At 44.9% G+C, this 14923-nt stretch overlaps 1 protein-coding gene across 3 annotated transcripts; it reads right to left on the minus strand.

Annotated features, from left to right (window-relative positions):
* Positions 1-697: 697 nt before the first annotated feature.
* On the minus strand, positions 698-14691 carry LOC136494677 (uncharacterized). 3 transcript variants are annotated; one of them, XM_066490849.1, is made up of 3 exons: positions 14547-14691; positions 12125-12196; positions 9827-10677 (listed from the first exon to the last, which is right to left on the minus strand). In XM_066490849.1, exon 3 carries the CDS (start codon positions 10675-10677, stop codon positions 9832-9834), a length of 846 nt encoding a protein of 281 aa, XP_066346946.1. In that variant the 5' UTR covers positions 12125-12196; positions 14547-14691; the 3' UTR covers positions 9827-9831. The 3 variants fall into 3 exon arrangements, 2 of the variants coding, with proteins under 2 accessions (XP_066346946.1, XP_066346947.1); XM_066490850.1 differs by lacking the exon at positions 14547-14691 and adding an exon at positions 13076-13271; XR_010768654.1 differs by lacking the exons at positions 9827-10677; positions 12125-12196 and adding an exon at positions 698-1077.
* Positions 14692-14923: the final 232 nt, after the last annotated feature.

Consider the following 14923-nt stretch of genomic DNA (forward strand, 5'->3'; position numbering starts at 1 on the left):
TTTGGCAAACGAAGCTCCCCATGAAACTAAAAGTTTTCATGTGGTATTTAAAAAGAGGAGTGATTCTAACCAAAGATAACTTGGTTAGGAGAAATTGGGCTGGAGACAAGTCGTGTTGTTTCTGCTATTTCTCAAAGTCAATTCACCATCTCTTTTTTGATTGCTTTTATGCCAAATTTTTGTGGCGCTCTATACATATACTTTTTGGAATTTCACCTCCCACGAACATAGATGATCTGTTTGTTAATTGGTCTAAATTGGGTAACAAAAAGTATAACACATTGTTATTAACAGCAGCTGCAGCACTACTGTGGGCAATATGGCTAACAAGGAATGAGGTAGTTTTTGACGAATGCAAACCCAAATCTCTTTTGCAGGTATTGTTCCGAGGGACACACTGGCTACGTCAATGGGCCAACTTGCAGCGGCATAAAGATCTGAAAGATCAAATGATCTATGTGGCTAAACACCTTGAGAAGTCGGCTCTAGAATTCTTCGGTTCTAATGGATGGCTTTCACAAAGACATGTTGGTTTTGTTTAGTCAAGAACTTTTTACTTGTTCTGTTAGTTGTGACACTGGTTGTTTTGCCTGCAACCGTACTTTGTGCACGCGTCTGGAGTTTGTAATAATTAGCCTGATTCTATCCTTGATAGATGAAGCCGGATATTTTATCCTTTATCTAAAAAAAAGAATACAAGCATCATAAATAAAGCAAGCATAGATCTCCTTGCCAGTACGTTTTATTGTTGGAATAAATAAATAAATAAAGCAAATTAATAAAACACAAGACCATCATCGAAATGAAATGCCGATCGAGAGTAGTTAGCATGGGCATCTGGTGGTCGATCGGTACGGTCGCAGTCGCAGGCACGCGCATCATCCAGTTGATGGCGAGCGAGCTGGTTTAATTAGCAGGGCTTAATGCAGATGCAGCGTCTGCGGAAGGTGCTGCACCTGCCACCCATGAAACCTTCACTAAGGCACACGGTGGCGCAGTTCTCTTTGTTCGTGCATATCCCAGCAAATCGCTCGCTGTCCTTCTCGCATTCCCTCGCGTGCACCGCCGGTGCCATATCTATCTCGTCATCAACCACATACAAATGCACGCACAGCAGACCGCGGGTTAGTTATCAGGATGTATATATCACAAAGAATTGTACAGAAAGCATTCTTAAGTAGAGGTCAGTATTAATGGAACATTTGCAGAGACGGTCGGGTGGTCACAAGCCTACAACAATGGCTGGCTGTACATGTAGAGAGATGTGGTCCTACCAGGCTTTTATGAATGCCATCAATTTTGAAGTGGTTTGGTGTGTAATTTAAACTAAATTTCACATCAAACCACTCCCGTAGATTGAGGCGGATATATACATGCGTATGTAAATAAGACCTTATCAGGATCAAAACTTCCATTACTATAAATAATCAATTATTAGAGGTGGCCAAAATCGATTTCTACGAGACCAATTAATGCAACTGTGTTTCAATCCAACAAAAATCTCTAGAAACCTTACATCTCGAGCAGAAATCCTATACTATTTCTAAATTATCCTAACCACTTTTATACATTCTTTCTCTCTTGTACATTTGCATTACGAACCCTTTCCTACTCTTTATTCTTTCCACGCCCTTCCACCTTTAGATTGGCCGACAAACACGCGCGGGATAGAGAAGTTACGCGCGACTCGGTGTCACACCCAATTTTAAGGATAAAATTGAATGCACAAAACTCGTGTGTGCCCAGGAATCAATCACACACACAAGCTGACAAATTACAAATAGTATCATCACGGTGTCTCATACATCAGAGTTATAATAAAACTTAGTCTTATACATCTCAGTGGAATAATAAAAAGATAATAAACTCTCGTGGCCGTCATCACAGGGAAGGTCAACTGGTTGACCACAAGCCTAATAATCCTCCGGGAAATCCTCATACCCGTTGTCATCTGTTACCCATCCGGGATTTTTATCCAAGTAAAGAAAATAAACAAGTGTAAGTACATTCCGTACTTAGCAAGCTAACATGGGGTTATGAAGCTCAAAAAGGATAGACTCTGGTTTACTGCAGTTAGCATTTTTAATAGGTCAAACTTTTATTCTCAAGTATAATCGAGTTTTGCTTAAGCTCCCATTTAATTCCCATAAGAACAAATATCGGGGTCAGGTGTACCATATATCATCATTGAACAACTTTAAATGATCATCAACAATTAACCAGTTATTCTGTGAGTTTTCCGGGCCGCTCGTAACCGCGAGCATGGCTGTTATAACAGTTTGTTACCCTCTGCAGAGGTGGTGCACATTCACCGCGAGTCGTGATCCCCATATGCCCAGGTTAATTACTCCCATGTCACTACCAAGGTGAGCGGGCAGGGTACACTATGAAGCCATTTCATAGGTTTCCCTAACAAGTTAGAGCCGCTAGGTTTCCTTGGCAGGCAGATGTAGGGACCCCCCTTTCCTATGGCACAAATCCATTGCGGCTATACTCATAGGAACAGAGGCAGCCCTATACCCAAAGTGGCAAGCCCCATTTGCGCCAAAAAGGTAACCTCTAACCAGCTAGGAAAGATCCTATTACTGAGCTAAAGTCAGAGCCATATGACTCTCCCGGTTGCACTGTCAGTCCCAGCTTTTGCCAACAGATAAGTCCTTATGGAGGGTCGGGAGCAACATGAACAAAGGTCATTTGCACTTTCGCCCTATGGAACAGTTGTTATAAATCATGTTACTCACTTTGTTCCATAGTATTATTCATCAACATGTATATTAAGTTCAGTTAGAGCACTAGCAATCTACCCATATGCATTTAACCCATAGGAGACAAGGAACAGGATAACAATCACTAGGATGTCCTTACGGGTATCAAAATTAGACACATGCAAATGAGTAATTGATTAAAGTGAAATAGGACATCAAGGAAGGCCCATGTTATACTTGCCTTGGTTCACAAACTCGTGCTGGTCCTGCTGGTCGTCGAAGAGTTCTTGGTCTCCAACGTTTTCCTCACCGTCTGAACGTGACCAACACGGCAACATACAACATTCCAAAAGCATTCATGCAAAGCAAACATTCCTATCATTAGAACAGTACACCAACAATATTGAAATCAAGATAAAATGTTTGTAAAACTAATCTACGTTTCGCTACGATCACGTCAACGCGAAGTTCACGAAAAACGGAGCTAAAATACGAAAGTTATGATTAAAACGGGTTTTCCTATAGCCCTATATTTAATTAAATCTAATCATGAAATTAAAAAGTTCCAAACTTGACTAACAGTAGCTCCAACATGTAGCTTAAGAAATTACGAAGCTAACGCGATTTGAATGGATCAATTCGGAGCTAAAACGACAATTTTATAAGCGAAACAGTTCGAATGGCATTTCTGTAAATACTAAAAGCGTACTTTTGACTTAAGCCGTGGAGTTTACGCTTTCTAATTGAGATTGCGCATTCGGGGAAATACGTTTTGGACTGCGGGTTAGGACTTAGAAAAGTCCAGGGGCTCTTATGCAAAATCACCCGCGAAGGGGTATCTTCTATTCCTGGACGTTGATCTCGTGATGGGCGGCTAGGATCGGCCTGGGGGGGTCGGCCGGCCGGAACAGTAACACCGGCGGCCAAGCGCCATGGCCGGCGGTGTGAAGGACTCGGTCGCGCGCGGATTAGGGCCTACGGTTCACCAAATTGACCACCGAGGGCACCCGTGAGCTCGGGGGGAGAAGGGGGTCACGGCCATGCCGTTGCGGCGGCCGAAAACGGGGGCTAGCACGGTGGCCGCCATGGCCGGCGACCATGGCCCGCGGAGCTCGCGGCCAAGGCTCGGGAAGCCAACAAAAACGAGAAAACGAGATACCGAGAGATAGAGGGGAGGACGGCGAAGCTCACCAAGGGGGATATGGAGACGGAGGCAGCTCGGAGGAGGCTGTCCGCGCGGAGGGGCGGTCGACGGAGCTCGGAGATCCCGGGGCGACGGCTGCGGGCTTCCTCGGTGCTCGGCAAACGCGAAAATGAGAGCGGGGGTAGCAGGGAGGGGCGGAGACGGCTCGGTGCCGATTTAAAGCGGTCGGGCGCGAGGGGGGCACGCTCCCACGACGCGGAGTGGGGCGGTTGCGGCATGCGGCCAGGCCGGGCAGTTCTGAGGAGCGGGCCCGGGCGGTTAGCGGCTGGGCGCAGGGCGTGGGCGATTGCCTGGTGCGGGCGCAGGTGCGGCTGCTGGGCTGGGCGCGGCTACTGGGCTGGCGACGCCGAGGCGCGCGGCTACTGGGCCGAGAGCGGCGGCTGGGCTGAGCGGGGAAGGGGAGAGGAGGATGAGTGGGCCGCGGAAGAAAGGGCCTGCAGGCCGAAACCGAGGATGGAAGTGGAGAGAAAGAAATTTCTTTTTTTTCTTTTTTATAAATAAATTTTTCAAATCTCATTTTCAAGGTAAATTTGAATTCAATTCAAATTTTAGTCAAAGCTAATCACTACAAAAACAATGTGCAGCAGCATGAATGCCTCAACTTGTATCTATTCCTTATTATTTATTTTAATTTCACCAAAAATATTATTTTTCCTATATTTGAATGCACACAAAATAACATAAATAAATCAAATTTACTATTTTAAAACAATGTAAATTTTAGGGTGTTACAATTCTACCCCCCTTAAGATGAATCTCGTCCTTGAGATTCGGGTGATTGCTTACTCAAACAGTTGGGGATAAGTCTTTCTCAGATCCTCTTCTCTTTCCCAAGTAGCCTCATCCTCTGTATAACGATTCCACTACACCTTGCACATCTTTACTGTTCGGCTTCTCATAACTCTTTCGGCAGTTTCCAAAATCTTTATCGGATACTCTTCATAAGTAAGATCTTCCTTGACAACAAGTTCTTCCAAAGGAATTTGTTCTTCTGGTACCCTCAGACACTTTTTCAACTGGGAAACATGGAACATGTCGTGCACACCGGACAAGCTCTCAGGCAGTTCCAACTGATAAGCTACTTCTCCATGTCTCTCTAGGATCTTAAAAGGTCCTATATACCTTGGGGCTAACTTTCCTTTCATATTGAATCTTCTCACACTTCTCATTGGTGACACTTTCAGGTACACATAATCACCAATCTCGAAAGTCAGTTCTCTTCTGCGGGTATCAGCGTAACTCTTCTGTCGAGACTGAGCTACTCTCAAATTGTCTCTAATCATTCTCACTTGTTCTTCCGCGTCTCTAAGGACATCGGGACCAAACACTTGAGTTTCTCCAGTCTGATTCTAGAACAAAGGCGTTCTACACTTATGTCCATACAACACCTCGAAAGGTGTCATCTTGAGGCTCTTTTGATAATTGTTGTTGTACGAGAACTCTGCGTACGGCAGACTCTTATCCCAACTATCACCATACTAAAGTGCACAGGCTCTCAATATATCTTCCAAAATCTGGTTGATCCTTTCCGTCTGTCCATCAGTTTGCGGGTGGTAAGCAGAACTGAAATTCAACTTTGTTCCCAAAGATCTATGTACTTTATGCCAGAATTGCGATGTAAATTGGGTGCCTCTATCCGACACAATTTTCTTGGGAACACCATGTAAGCACACTATTCATTCCATGTATAACTCTGCTAATCTTGCACCATTATAAGTAGTCTTGACTGGTAAAAAGTGAGCGACCTTTGTTGAGTCGATCCACTATTACCCATATTGAATCATAACCTCTTTGAGTGCGGGGTAATCCTACAATAAAATCCATACCAACTTCTTCCTATTTCCATTCAGGGATCTTCATTGGTTGTAGTAACCCTGCAGGTCTTTGATGCTCAGCTTTCACTCTTTGACAAGTGTCACACAAAGCCACATATTCTGCCACATCTCTCTTCAAACCATACCACCAATACTTTTCTTTGAGATCCAAGTACATCTTGGTACTTCCGGGATGTATAGAATAAGTAGACTCATGGGCCTCTTGTAGAATTGCATCACGGATAGCTTTCACTTCCAGTACACATATCCTTTTCCTGAACCAAAGAGTTCCATTCTCATCCATTCTGAATCCGGGTGCCTTTCTAAGCACTACATTCTCTGCTATCTCCTTAAGTTTTTCATCCTCCAATTGTCCTTTGCGTATCTCCTGCTCCAATGTAGGCTCTATCACAAATTCCATTGCATTAGTGACCAGGCTCAAGTTGAGATACTCCATTTCAGCACACAACTCTGCTGACATAGATGTTATCTGAAGTCCATTGGCATAGCTCTTTCTGCTAAGTGCATCAGCTACGACGTTTGCCTTTCCAGGGTGATAATGCACTTCCAAATCATAGTCTTTGATCAATTACAACCAACGACGTTGTCTTAGATTCAGATCTAATTGGGTGAAGATATACTTCAAACTCTTATGATCAGTATAGATATCACTCTTATGTCCAATCAGATAATGTCTCCAGATCTTTAAAGCATGAACCACAGCTGCCAATTCCAAGTCATGAGTAGGATAATTCAACTCATGCTTCCTTAGTTGTCTAGATGCATATGCAACCACTCTTCCTTCTTACATAAGCACACATCCAAGATCCAAACGGGATGCATCACAATATATAGAGAAGTTCTTGTTTAAATTGGGCAAAATTAATACTAGAGCTGTAGTCAATCTCTTCTTTAACTCTTCAAAGTTTGCCTGGCATTTATCCGACCATACATACTTAGCACTCTTTTCCAACAGAGCTGTCATGGGCTTGGCTAGCTTGGAAAAACCTTCAATGAACCTTCGATAATAACCAGCTAATCCCAAAAAACTATGAATCTCACTTACAGTAGTTGGTGGTTTCCAATTCAGTACATCTTGCACTTTGCCTGGATCCACTGCTATTCCACCATTAGAGACAACATGACCCAGAAAAGAGACTTCCTTTAACCAAAACTCACACTTGCTCCACTTAGCGTACAACTTATGCTCTCTAAGCTTTTGCAAGACCATCCTTATGTGTTCCGCATGTTCTTCTTCAGTCTTGGAGAATATTAGTATGTCATCTATGAATACTACCACAAATTTATCCAGAAACTCCATGAACACCTTATTCATCAAATACATGAAGTATGCAGGTGCATTGGTCAATCCAAAAGACATAACGGTGTACTCATACAATCCATACCATGTAGTGAATGCTGTCTTGGGTATATCCAAGTTCCGAATCTTAAGCTGATGATAACCAGATCGGAGATCAATCTTGGAGAACACATGAGCTCCTCTCAACTGATCAAACAAATCATCTATCCTAGGCAAAGGGTATTTATTCTTGATGGTAACCTCATTAAGTGAGCGGTAATCCACACATATCCGTTGACTACCATCCTTCTAATCCACAAAGATCATAGGTGCCCCCCACGGGGAAGAACTGGGGCGTATGAAACCTTTTTCTTGCAACTCTTTTAGTTGTTTCTTAAGCTCTTCTAATTCATTAACTCCCATTCTATATGGGCGTTTAGCTATTGGTGTAGTTCCAGGTAATAATTCAATAATGAATTCAATGTCTCGGTCAGGTGGCATACCTGGCAAGTCATCGGGGAAGACATCCGGGAACTCCTCCACGACACGATCTTGTTCATTGACTTCACCATCTAGCTGGTTCACTGTGGCTGTAGGCTGAGCTTGCACTACTACTTCTACACAGATTCTATCCCCATTGAGTGATGTCACAACCACAGATTTCTCCTGACACTGTATCACTGCCCGGTGTTGTTTCATCCAATCCATTCCCAGGATAAGGTCAATTCCCGCTGTTCTCAACACAATAGGCTTCACCTTGAAGTCTACCCCCCTTAAGGAAATGCTAGTTGAGGGGCTCCAATAAGAAGCGGGCATACTACCTCCCGGGGAATTCACTAGTTTTGGGTTTTTCATGGCACACAAAGGTATGCTATGCATTCTAACAAAAGCTTGGGAGATAAAAGAATGCGAAGCACCAGAATCAAAAAGTACGGTAGCAGAAATAGAGTTGACACTGAACGTACCCAACATGACCTCAGGCGTCTCCTGAGCTGCATCAGATGACACATAGTTCACCTTCGCTATGAGAGGTGGTCGAGCATTGAACTTCTGATTGTTGGTCTGGTTCTGAGGTGCTTGTTGGTTCTGCTTCTTAGGACACTAATGAGCATAGTGCCCTACTTCTCCACATCGGTAACAGGCATTGGGATTGTTGGGTGCACCACTCTTCACAGGAGCATTGTTAGGCACTCCCTGGCGTGTTGCAGGATTGCTAGTCTATTGCGGGGGACGCTGATTTCCAAACTGTTGCTGATACTGAGGGCATTGTTGGAACTGGTTCCTCTGAGGATACTGACCACGGTTTCCCTAATGAGTTGGTCCTTGATTCCTCTGCTGGAAACCTTGCTAGGGATAAGCACGTGGGCGAGTGTTGCTTCCAGAAGCTTGCCCTTGGAGCCTTCTCTTCTTAGCTTCCATCTCCTTACGCTTATCATCAATCACGATTGCGCGATTCACCAAAGACTGGAAGTTAGGATAAGTATTAGACATCAGCTGGAGCTGCAGTCCATCATAGAGTCCCTTGAGGAAATGGCGTTGCTTATCCTTGTCATCTGCCACATCATTAGGAGCGTAGCGAGATAGTTGTGCGAACTTGTCCTGATATTCCACCACAGTCATTGATCCTTGCTTGAGAGATCTGAATTCTTCCTGCTTCAGTTCCACTAGTCCATCAGGAATATGGTATGATTGGAAACTATCCTTGAATTCCTACCAAGTGATAGCAGGAGCATTGTTGGGACGTCCAAACTGGAATGATTCCCACCAATCCTGAGCAGCTCCTTGGAGTTGTCCGGAAGTGTACAACACCTTCTCAAGGTCGTTGCATTGTGCTATGTTCAGTTGTTTCTCCACAGCACGCAACCAATCATCGGCCTCCATAGGGTCTGTGGCATGGGTGAACACCGGTGGACGACCTTTCATAAACTCTCCACGCTTATCTCTAACCTGGACAGGCGGTGGCCCTCTTGCAGGTTCATTGTCCAAGCGCTGCATCATAGCTTGCATCAGCTGCGCTTGCATTCCCAATATCTGTTCCATGGTCACAGGTGGCGGTGGTGGATTTATAAGAGCATCACGCCCACGACCACGGCCTCTGCCTCTTCCTCCTCTTGCGGCCATCTGTTTTCCAACAAATGTGCAAAATTTAGAGATTTTTCCAATTATAGAGAGCTTACAAAAGATAAGAAATAATGCTGAAAATTTTCTGGGCAAGATTCAAATTCAGCAGTTCAGTAAAACTGTTATAACTCGAGTTTCAGAGATCCAACAGAGGTGCACCAAGATTCGTTAGAAAGCTTAGGACATCAGCTACAACTTTCATTTAGACCACTTTTACAGATTCGAACTCGCACATAGTCAAAAATAGAGCTAAACCGAAACTGTTCTGAGTTCCAGACAGCGCAGGAACATCAACTTGTGTCAGCTAGATCTCCCAAACCTGAACAGCTATTGACGTGATTCCAAAGACACTTGAAAGATACAGAGGTCTAGTTATTTCCACAAAAATTTCAGAATTTTTATCATCCCAGATTTCAAGATACCAGATAAAGAACACCGGCTGCTCCAGAAATCAGCACAGCAGAGATAAGATAAAACGAAACATCTGCATTAAGATTTCATTCTAAATTAAAAGTTCCAATCTAAGGAAGTTGTGGACATGCCCACAAACTCCCAGCAATCAAGCAAAATACCAAATCAACCAAGTTCACCAATTAAACATCTAATCAACCAAGTTCACAAGACCAATAAGACTAATTAAGAACACGAATCTATCGACGTGGTAATCTAGATCAAGGCACCTAACACCTATGGAGCGGTGTCAATCATGGTGAAGGAATGGCGCTTCTTCTTGTAGATGGAAGGCTGTCCTAGTTGTGCTCGAAGTTCATCCACTTGTTTCTGAAGACGTCTCTGCACCCTCTGAGATGCACGCAGTTCTCCTTTGACTTCATCATCCACTCCCTGCATAGCGTGGACATGCTGCACCGTTGCCTCCAGAGTTGGGTCATTCTCTGGTAGAGCCAAAACCTGCCAAACACCCTCATGATCATTTCGAGAAAGGAACCTGAAGCTATCCTCCCTCATGGCCTCGAAGCGACGACCATGGTAGTGGATGTAGGCATTCTGTGCTGCATCCTCCATGCCATCTAAAGCATGGGCTCTCCTGGCAGGGGCACTATGGACAGTCTCCACCTCATGTCCATTAATGATATCATTCCATGCGGTGACCACCAGCTCTACCTTCCAGAAGGTAGCCTCCAGTGGGTGCTTGTACTTGGTGTAGTGGTAGCTGATGGAGGCGTGCAAGTCGGGGAAGTAGTCGTCCAACACGTGGGTGAGGAGAGTGTGGTAGTAGGCTGTCTCTGGAGCTAGCTTGAAGTAGTACTTGCACTTCCAGCCAATCTCCTCGTCCTCCACGGGGGCAGCTAGGGAGGGTGCAGGTGTAGGGGAAGTAGCCGTCGACTCCTCAGGTGTAGCTACCACAGGGTAGACGGGCACGGCGACTGGTGTAGGAGTAGGTGTAGGCGTCGGTGTAGCCATCTCCTCGTCGTCGGAGATGATCACAATCTCCCTCTCCGCCGGTGGGGCACATGGGGTGAACATTGCACGTCCGGCCGTGCTGAGTCGAGCAGTCTTCGGATTATGAGACATCTATAGATTTAAAGTGAGATAGAATTAGAATCAACAATTTTAAATAGTAGATTAAGGTATGAAAAGCATAAATGTTTTAATAAAATAACAAGAATAATTCAGTAAGTAAGAAACCAGAGGAGCAAAGATGCTAAAACGACCATTTTCTAACTAGGCTTGCGTCCTACAGGCAACATGGCTCTGATACCAATTTGTCACACCCAATTTTAAGGATAAAATTGAATGCACAAAACTCGTGTGTGCCCAGGAATCAATCACACACACAAGCTGATAAATTACAAATAGTATCATCACGGTGTCTCATACATCAGAGTTATAATAAAACTTAGTCTTATACATCACAGCGGAATAATAAAAAGATAATAAACTATCATGGCCGTCATCACAGGGAAGGTCAACTGGTTGACCACAAGCCTAATAATCCTCCGGGAAATCCTCATACCCGTTGTCATCTGTTACCCATCTGGGATTTTTATCCAAGTAAAGAAAATAAACAAGTATAAGTACATTCCGTACTTAGCAAGCTAACATGGGGTTATGAAGCTCAAAAAGGATAGACTCTGGTTTACTGCAGTTAGCATTTTTAATAGGTCAAACTTTTATTCTCAAGTATAATCGAGTTTTGCTTAAGCTCCCATTTAATTCCCATAAGAACAAATATCGGGGTCAGGTGTACCATATATCATCATTGAACAACTTTAAATGATCATCAACAATTAACCAGTTATTCTGTGAGTTTTTCAGGTCGCTCGTAACCGCGAGCACGGCTGTTATAACAGTTTGTTACCCTCTGCAGAGGTGGTGCACATTCACCGCGAGTCGTGATCCCCATATGCCCGGGTTAATTACTCATATGTCACTACCAAGGTGAGCGGGCAGGGTACACTATGAAGCCATTTCATAGGTTTCCCTAACAAGTTAGGGCCGCTAGGTTTCCTTGGCAGGCAGATGTAGGGACCCCCCTTTCCTATGGCACAAATCCATCGCGGCTATACTCATAGGAATAGAGGCAGCCCTATACCCAAAGTGGCAAGCCCCATTTGCGTCAAAAAGGTAACCTCTAACCAGCTAGGAAAGATCCTATTACTGAGCTAAAGTCAGAGCCATATGACTCTCCCGGTTGCACTGTCAGTCCCAGCTTTTGCCGATAGATAAGTCCTTATGGAGGGTCGGGAGCAACATGAACAAAGGTCATTTGCACTTTCGCCCTATGGAACAGTTGTTATAAATCATGTTACTCACTTTGTTCCATAGTATTATTCATCAACATGTATATTAAGTTCAGTTAGAGCACTAGCAATCTACCCATATCCATTTAACCCATAGGAGACAAGGAATAGGATAACAATCACTAGGATGTCCTTACGGGTATCAAAATTAGACACATGCAAATGAGTAATTGATTAAAGTGAAATAGGACATCAAGGAAGGCCCATGTTATACTTGCCTTGGTTCACAAACTCGTGCTGGTCCTGCTGGTCGTCGAAGAGTTCTTGGTCTCCAACGTTTTCCTCACCGTCTGAACGCGACCAACACGGCAACATACAACATTCCAAAAGCATTCATGCAAAGCAAACATTCCTATCATTAGAATAGTACACCAACAGTATTTAAATCAAGATAAAATGTTTGTAAAACTAATCTACGTTTCGCTACGATCACGTCAACGCGAAGTTCACGAAAAACGGAGCTAAAATACGAAAGTTATGATTAAAACGGGTTTTCCTACAGCCCTATATTTAATTAAATCTAATCATGAAATTAAAAAGTTCCAAACTTGACTAACAGTAGCTCCAACATGTAGCTTATGAAATTACGAAGCTAACGCGATTTGAATGGATCAATTCGGAGCTAAAACGACAATTTTATAAGCGAAACAGTTCGAATGGCATTTCTGTAAATACTGAAAGCGTACTTTTGACTTAAGCCGTGGAGTTTACGCTTTCTAATCGAGATTGCGCATTCAGGGAAATACGTTTTGGACTGCGGGTTAGGACTTAGAAAAGTCCAGGGGCTCTTATGCAAAATCACCCGCGAAGGGGTATCTTCTATTCCTGGCCGTTGATCTCGCGATGGGCGGCTAGGATCGGCCTAGGGGGGGTCGGCCGGCCGGAACAGTAACACTGGCGCCCAGGCGCCATGGCCGACGGCGTGAAGGACTCGGTCGCGCGCGGATTAGGGCCTACGGTTCACCAAATTGACCACCGAGGGCACCCGTGAGCTCGGGGGGAGAAGGGGGTCACGGCCATACCGTTGCGGCGGCCGGAAATGGGGGCTAGCGCGGTGGCCGCCATGGCCGGCGACCATGGTCCGCGGAGCTCGCGGCCAAGGCTCGGGAAGCCAACAAAAATGAGAAAACGAGATACCAGGAGATAGAGGGGAGGACGGCGAGGCTCACCAAGGGGGATATGGAGACGGAGGCGGCTCGGAGGAGGCTGTCCGCACGGAGGGGCGGTCGACGGAGCTCGGAGATCCCGGGGTGACAGCTGCGGGCTTCCTCGGTGCTTGGCAAACGCGAAAATGAGAGCGGGGCAGCAGGGAGGGGCGGAGACGGCTCGGTGTCGATTTAAAGCGGCCGGGCGCGAGGGGGGCACGCTCCCACGACGCGGAGTGGGGCGGTTGCGGCATGCGGCCAGGCCGGGCAGTTCTGAGGAGTGCGGGGTGAAGACGGCGCCGACAAGTGGGCCCGGGCGGTCAGCGGCTGGGCGTGGGCGGTTGCCTGGTGCGGGCGCAGGCGCGGCTGCTGGGCTGGCGACGCCGAGGCGCGCGGCTGCTGGGCCGAGAGCGGCGGCTGGGCTGAGCGGGGAAGGGGAGAGGAAAGTGAGCGGGCCACGGAAGAAAGGGCCTGCAGGCCGAAACCAAGGATGGGAGTGGAGAGAAAGAAATTTCTTTTTTTTCTTTTTTATAAATAAATTTTTCAAATCTCATTTTCAAGGTAAATTTGAATTCAATTCAAATTTTAGTCAAAGCTAATCACTACAAAAATAATGTGCAGCAGCATGAATGCCTCAACTTGTATCTATTCCTTATTATTTATTTTAATTTCACCAAAAATATTATTTTTCCTATATTTGAATGCACACAAAATAACATAAATAAATCAAATTTACTATTTTAAAACAATGTAAATTTTAGGGTGTTACACTCGGAAGCGCGTAACTTTACGCAGAACAGGGTGACTTTTTCCAAGTTGTAAAAGATTAGGAGGATGCATAAGGAGTTATTGGAACATTTGCATTAGGTTTTTTCTCATCTTGCTAAAAACCAAGGATTAGGAAAGGATTTAGGAAACTCTGGGAGATGCTCTAAGGTCTTCCGAGGCTAAAAAAATAACGCCTCTCACCCTGTGCCTCATCGGATTTGAACCCCAGACCTTATGCATTGCTTTACGCGTACCTTTCCACCCCACCTGCACAGCACATGTGACCTTGGATGGGAAGTTTTCCTTTTGATCTAGCCCATCGGAGGACCTTTAGTCCAGGTTCCAGGTTCGTAACACCAATCAGAATTAAAGGACCCTTTAGTTTGGGTTGGTAACACCAACCGAGACTAAAGGGTCCACCTTTAAAATTTGGGTTGGTGTTACCAACCGGCACTAAAGTACAAGGCTCTTTAATCCGGGTTGGTAACACCAACCGGGACTAATTTAGACCCTTTAGTCCTGGTTGGTCTTACCAACTTGGACTAAAGTTCCTCTGCAGCCCAGAAAACTTACCCGGAACTAATGCTTACATTAGTCTCGGGTCCAAGGCTAGCCGAGACTAATGTGTTGAACCGAAAGTCTGTTCTCTACTAGGGATAATATAACCATGCATGCTTGTGTCGCCATATATGTGCATAGAATCTACTGTCTTTCTTTTAGAACATACCGGTGGCCACAATCAGCAGGAGAAGAAGGATGACGACCGGCTGGAGCTTACGTGACGACTCCATTACCTTGTCTCCACAGGAATATACGCACGCTTCAGGAATTTACAAAAAAATGTATTTTTTTCTCCAAATGACTATGCTTCACTCTTGTGAGAACAGGGGGCATGGCACCCTGTTTATTTATACACAAGGAAGCCAGCATGCAATGCACTTTTGCTCCACAGGTTATTGGGTGGTATATGTCTATTTACAACCAGCTATTTATACTGGCGGTGGAGCTTGAGCTTAAATTTAGAGAGTTGAATTAAGCTAATTAAGATAACGTATAGTTATCTATTGAGAGCTAAATCAAGCAGAGACGGTAACTTATGGACCA

This window comes from Miscanthus floridulus, chromosome 11, assembly GCF_019320115.1.
Source record: "Miscanthus floridulus cultivar M001 chromosome 11, ASM1932011v1, whole genome shotgun sequence".
Lineage (NCBI taxonomy): Eukaryota > Viridiplantae > Streptophyta > Magnoliopsida > Poales > Poaceae > Miscanthus > Miscanthus floridulus.

What these genes read in the sequence shown, in the direction of transcription:
- LOC136494677 (XM_066490849.1), bottom strand. Translation starts at nt 10,677, where the DNA reads ATGTCTCATAATCCGAAGACTGCTCGACTCAGCACGGCCGGACGTGCA.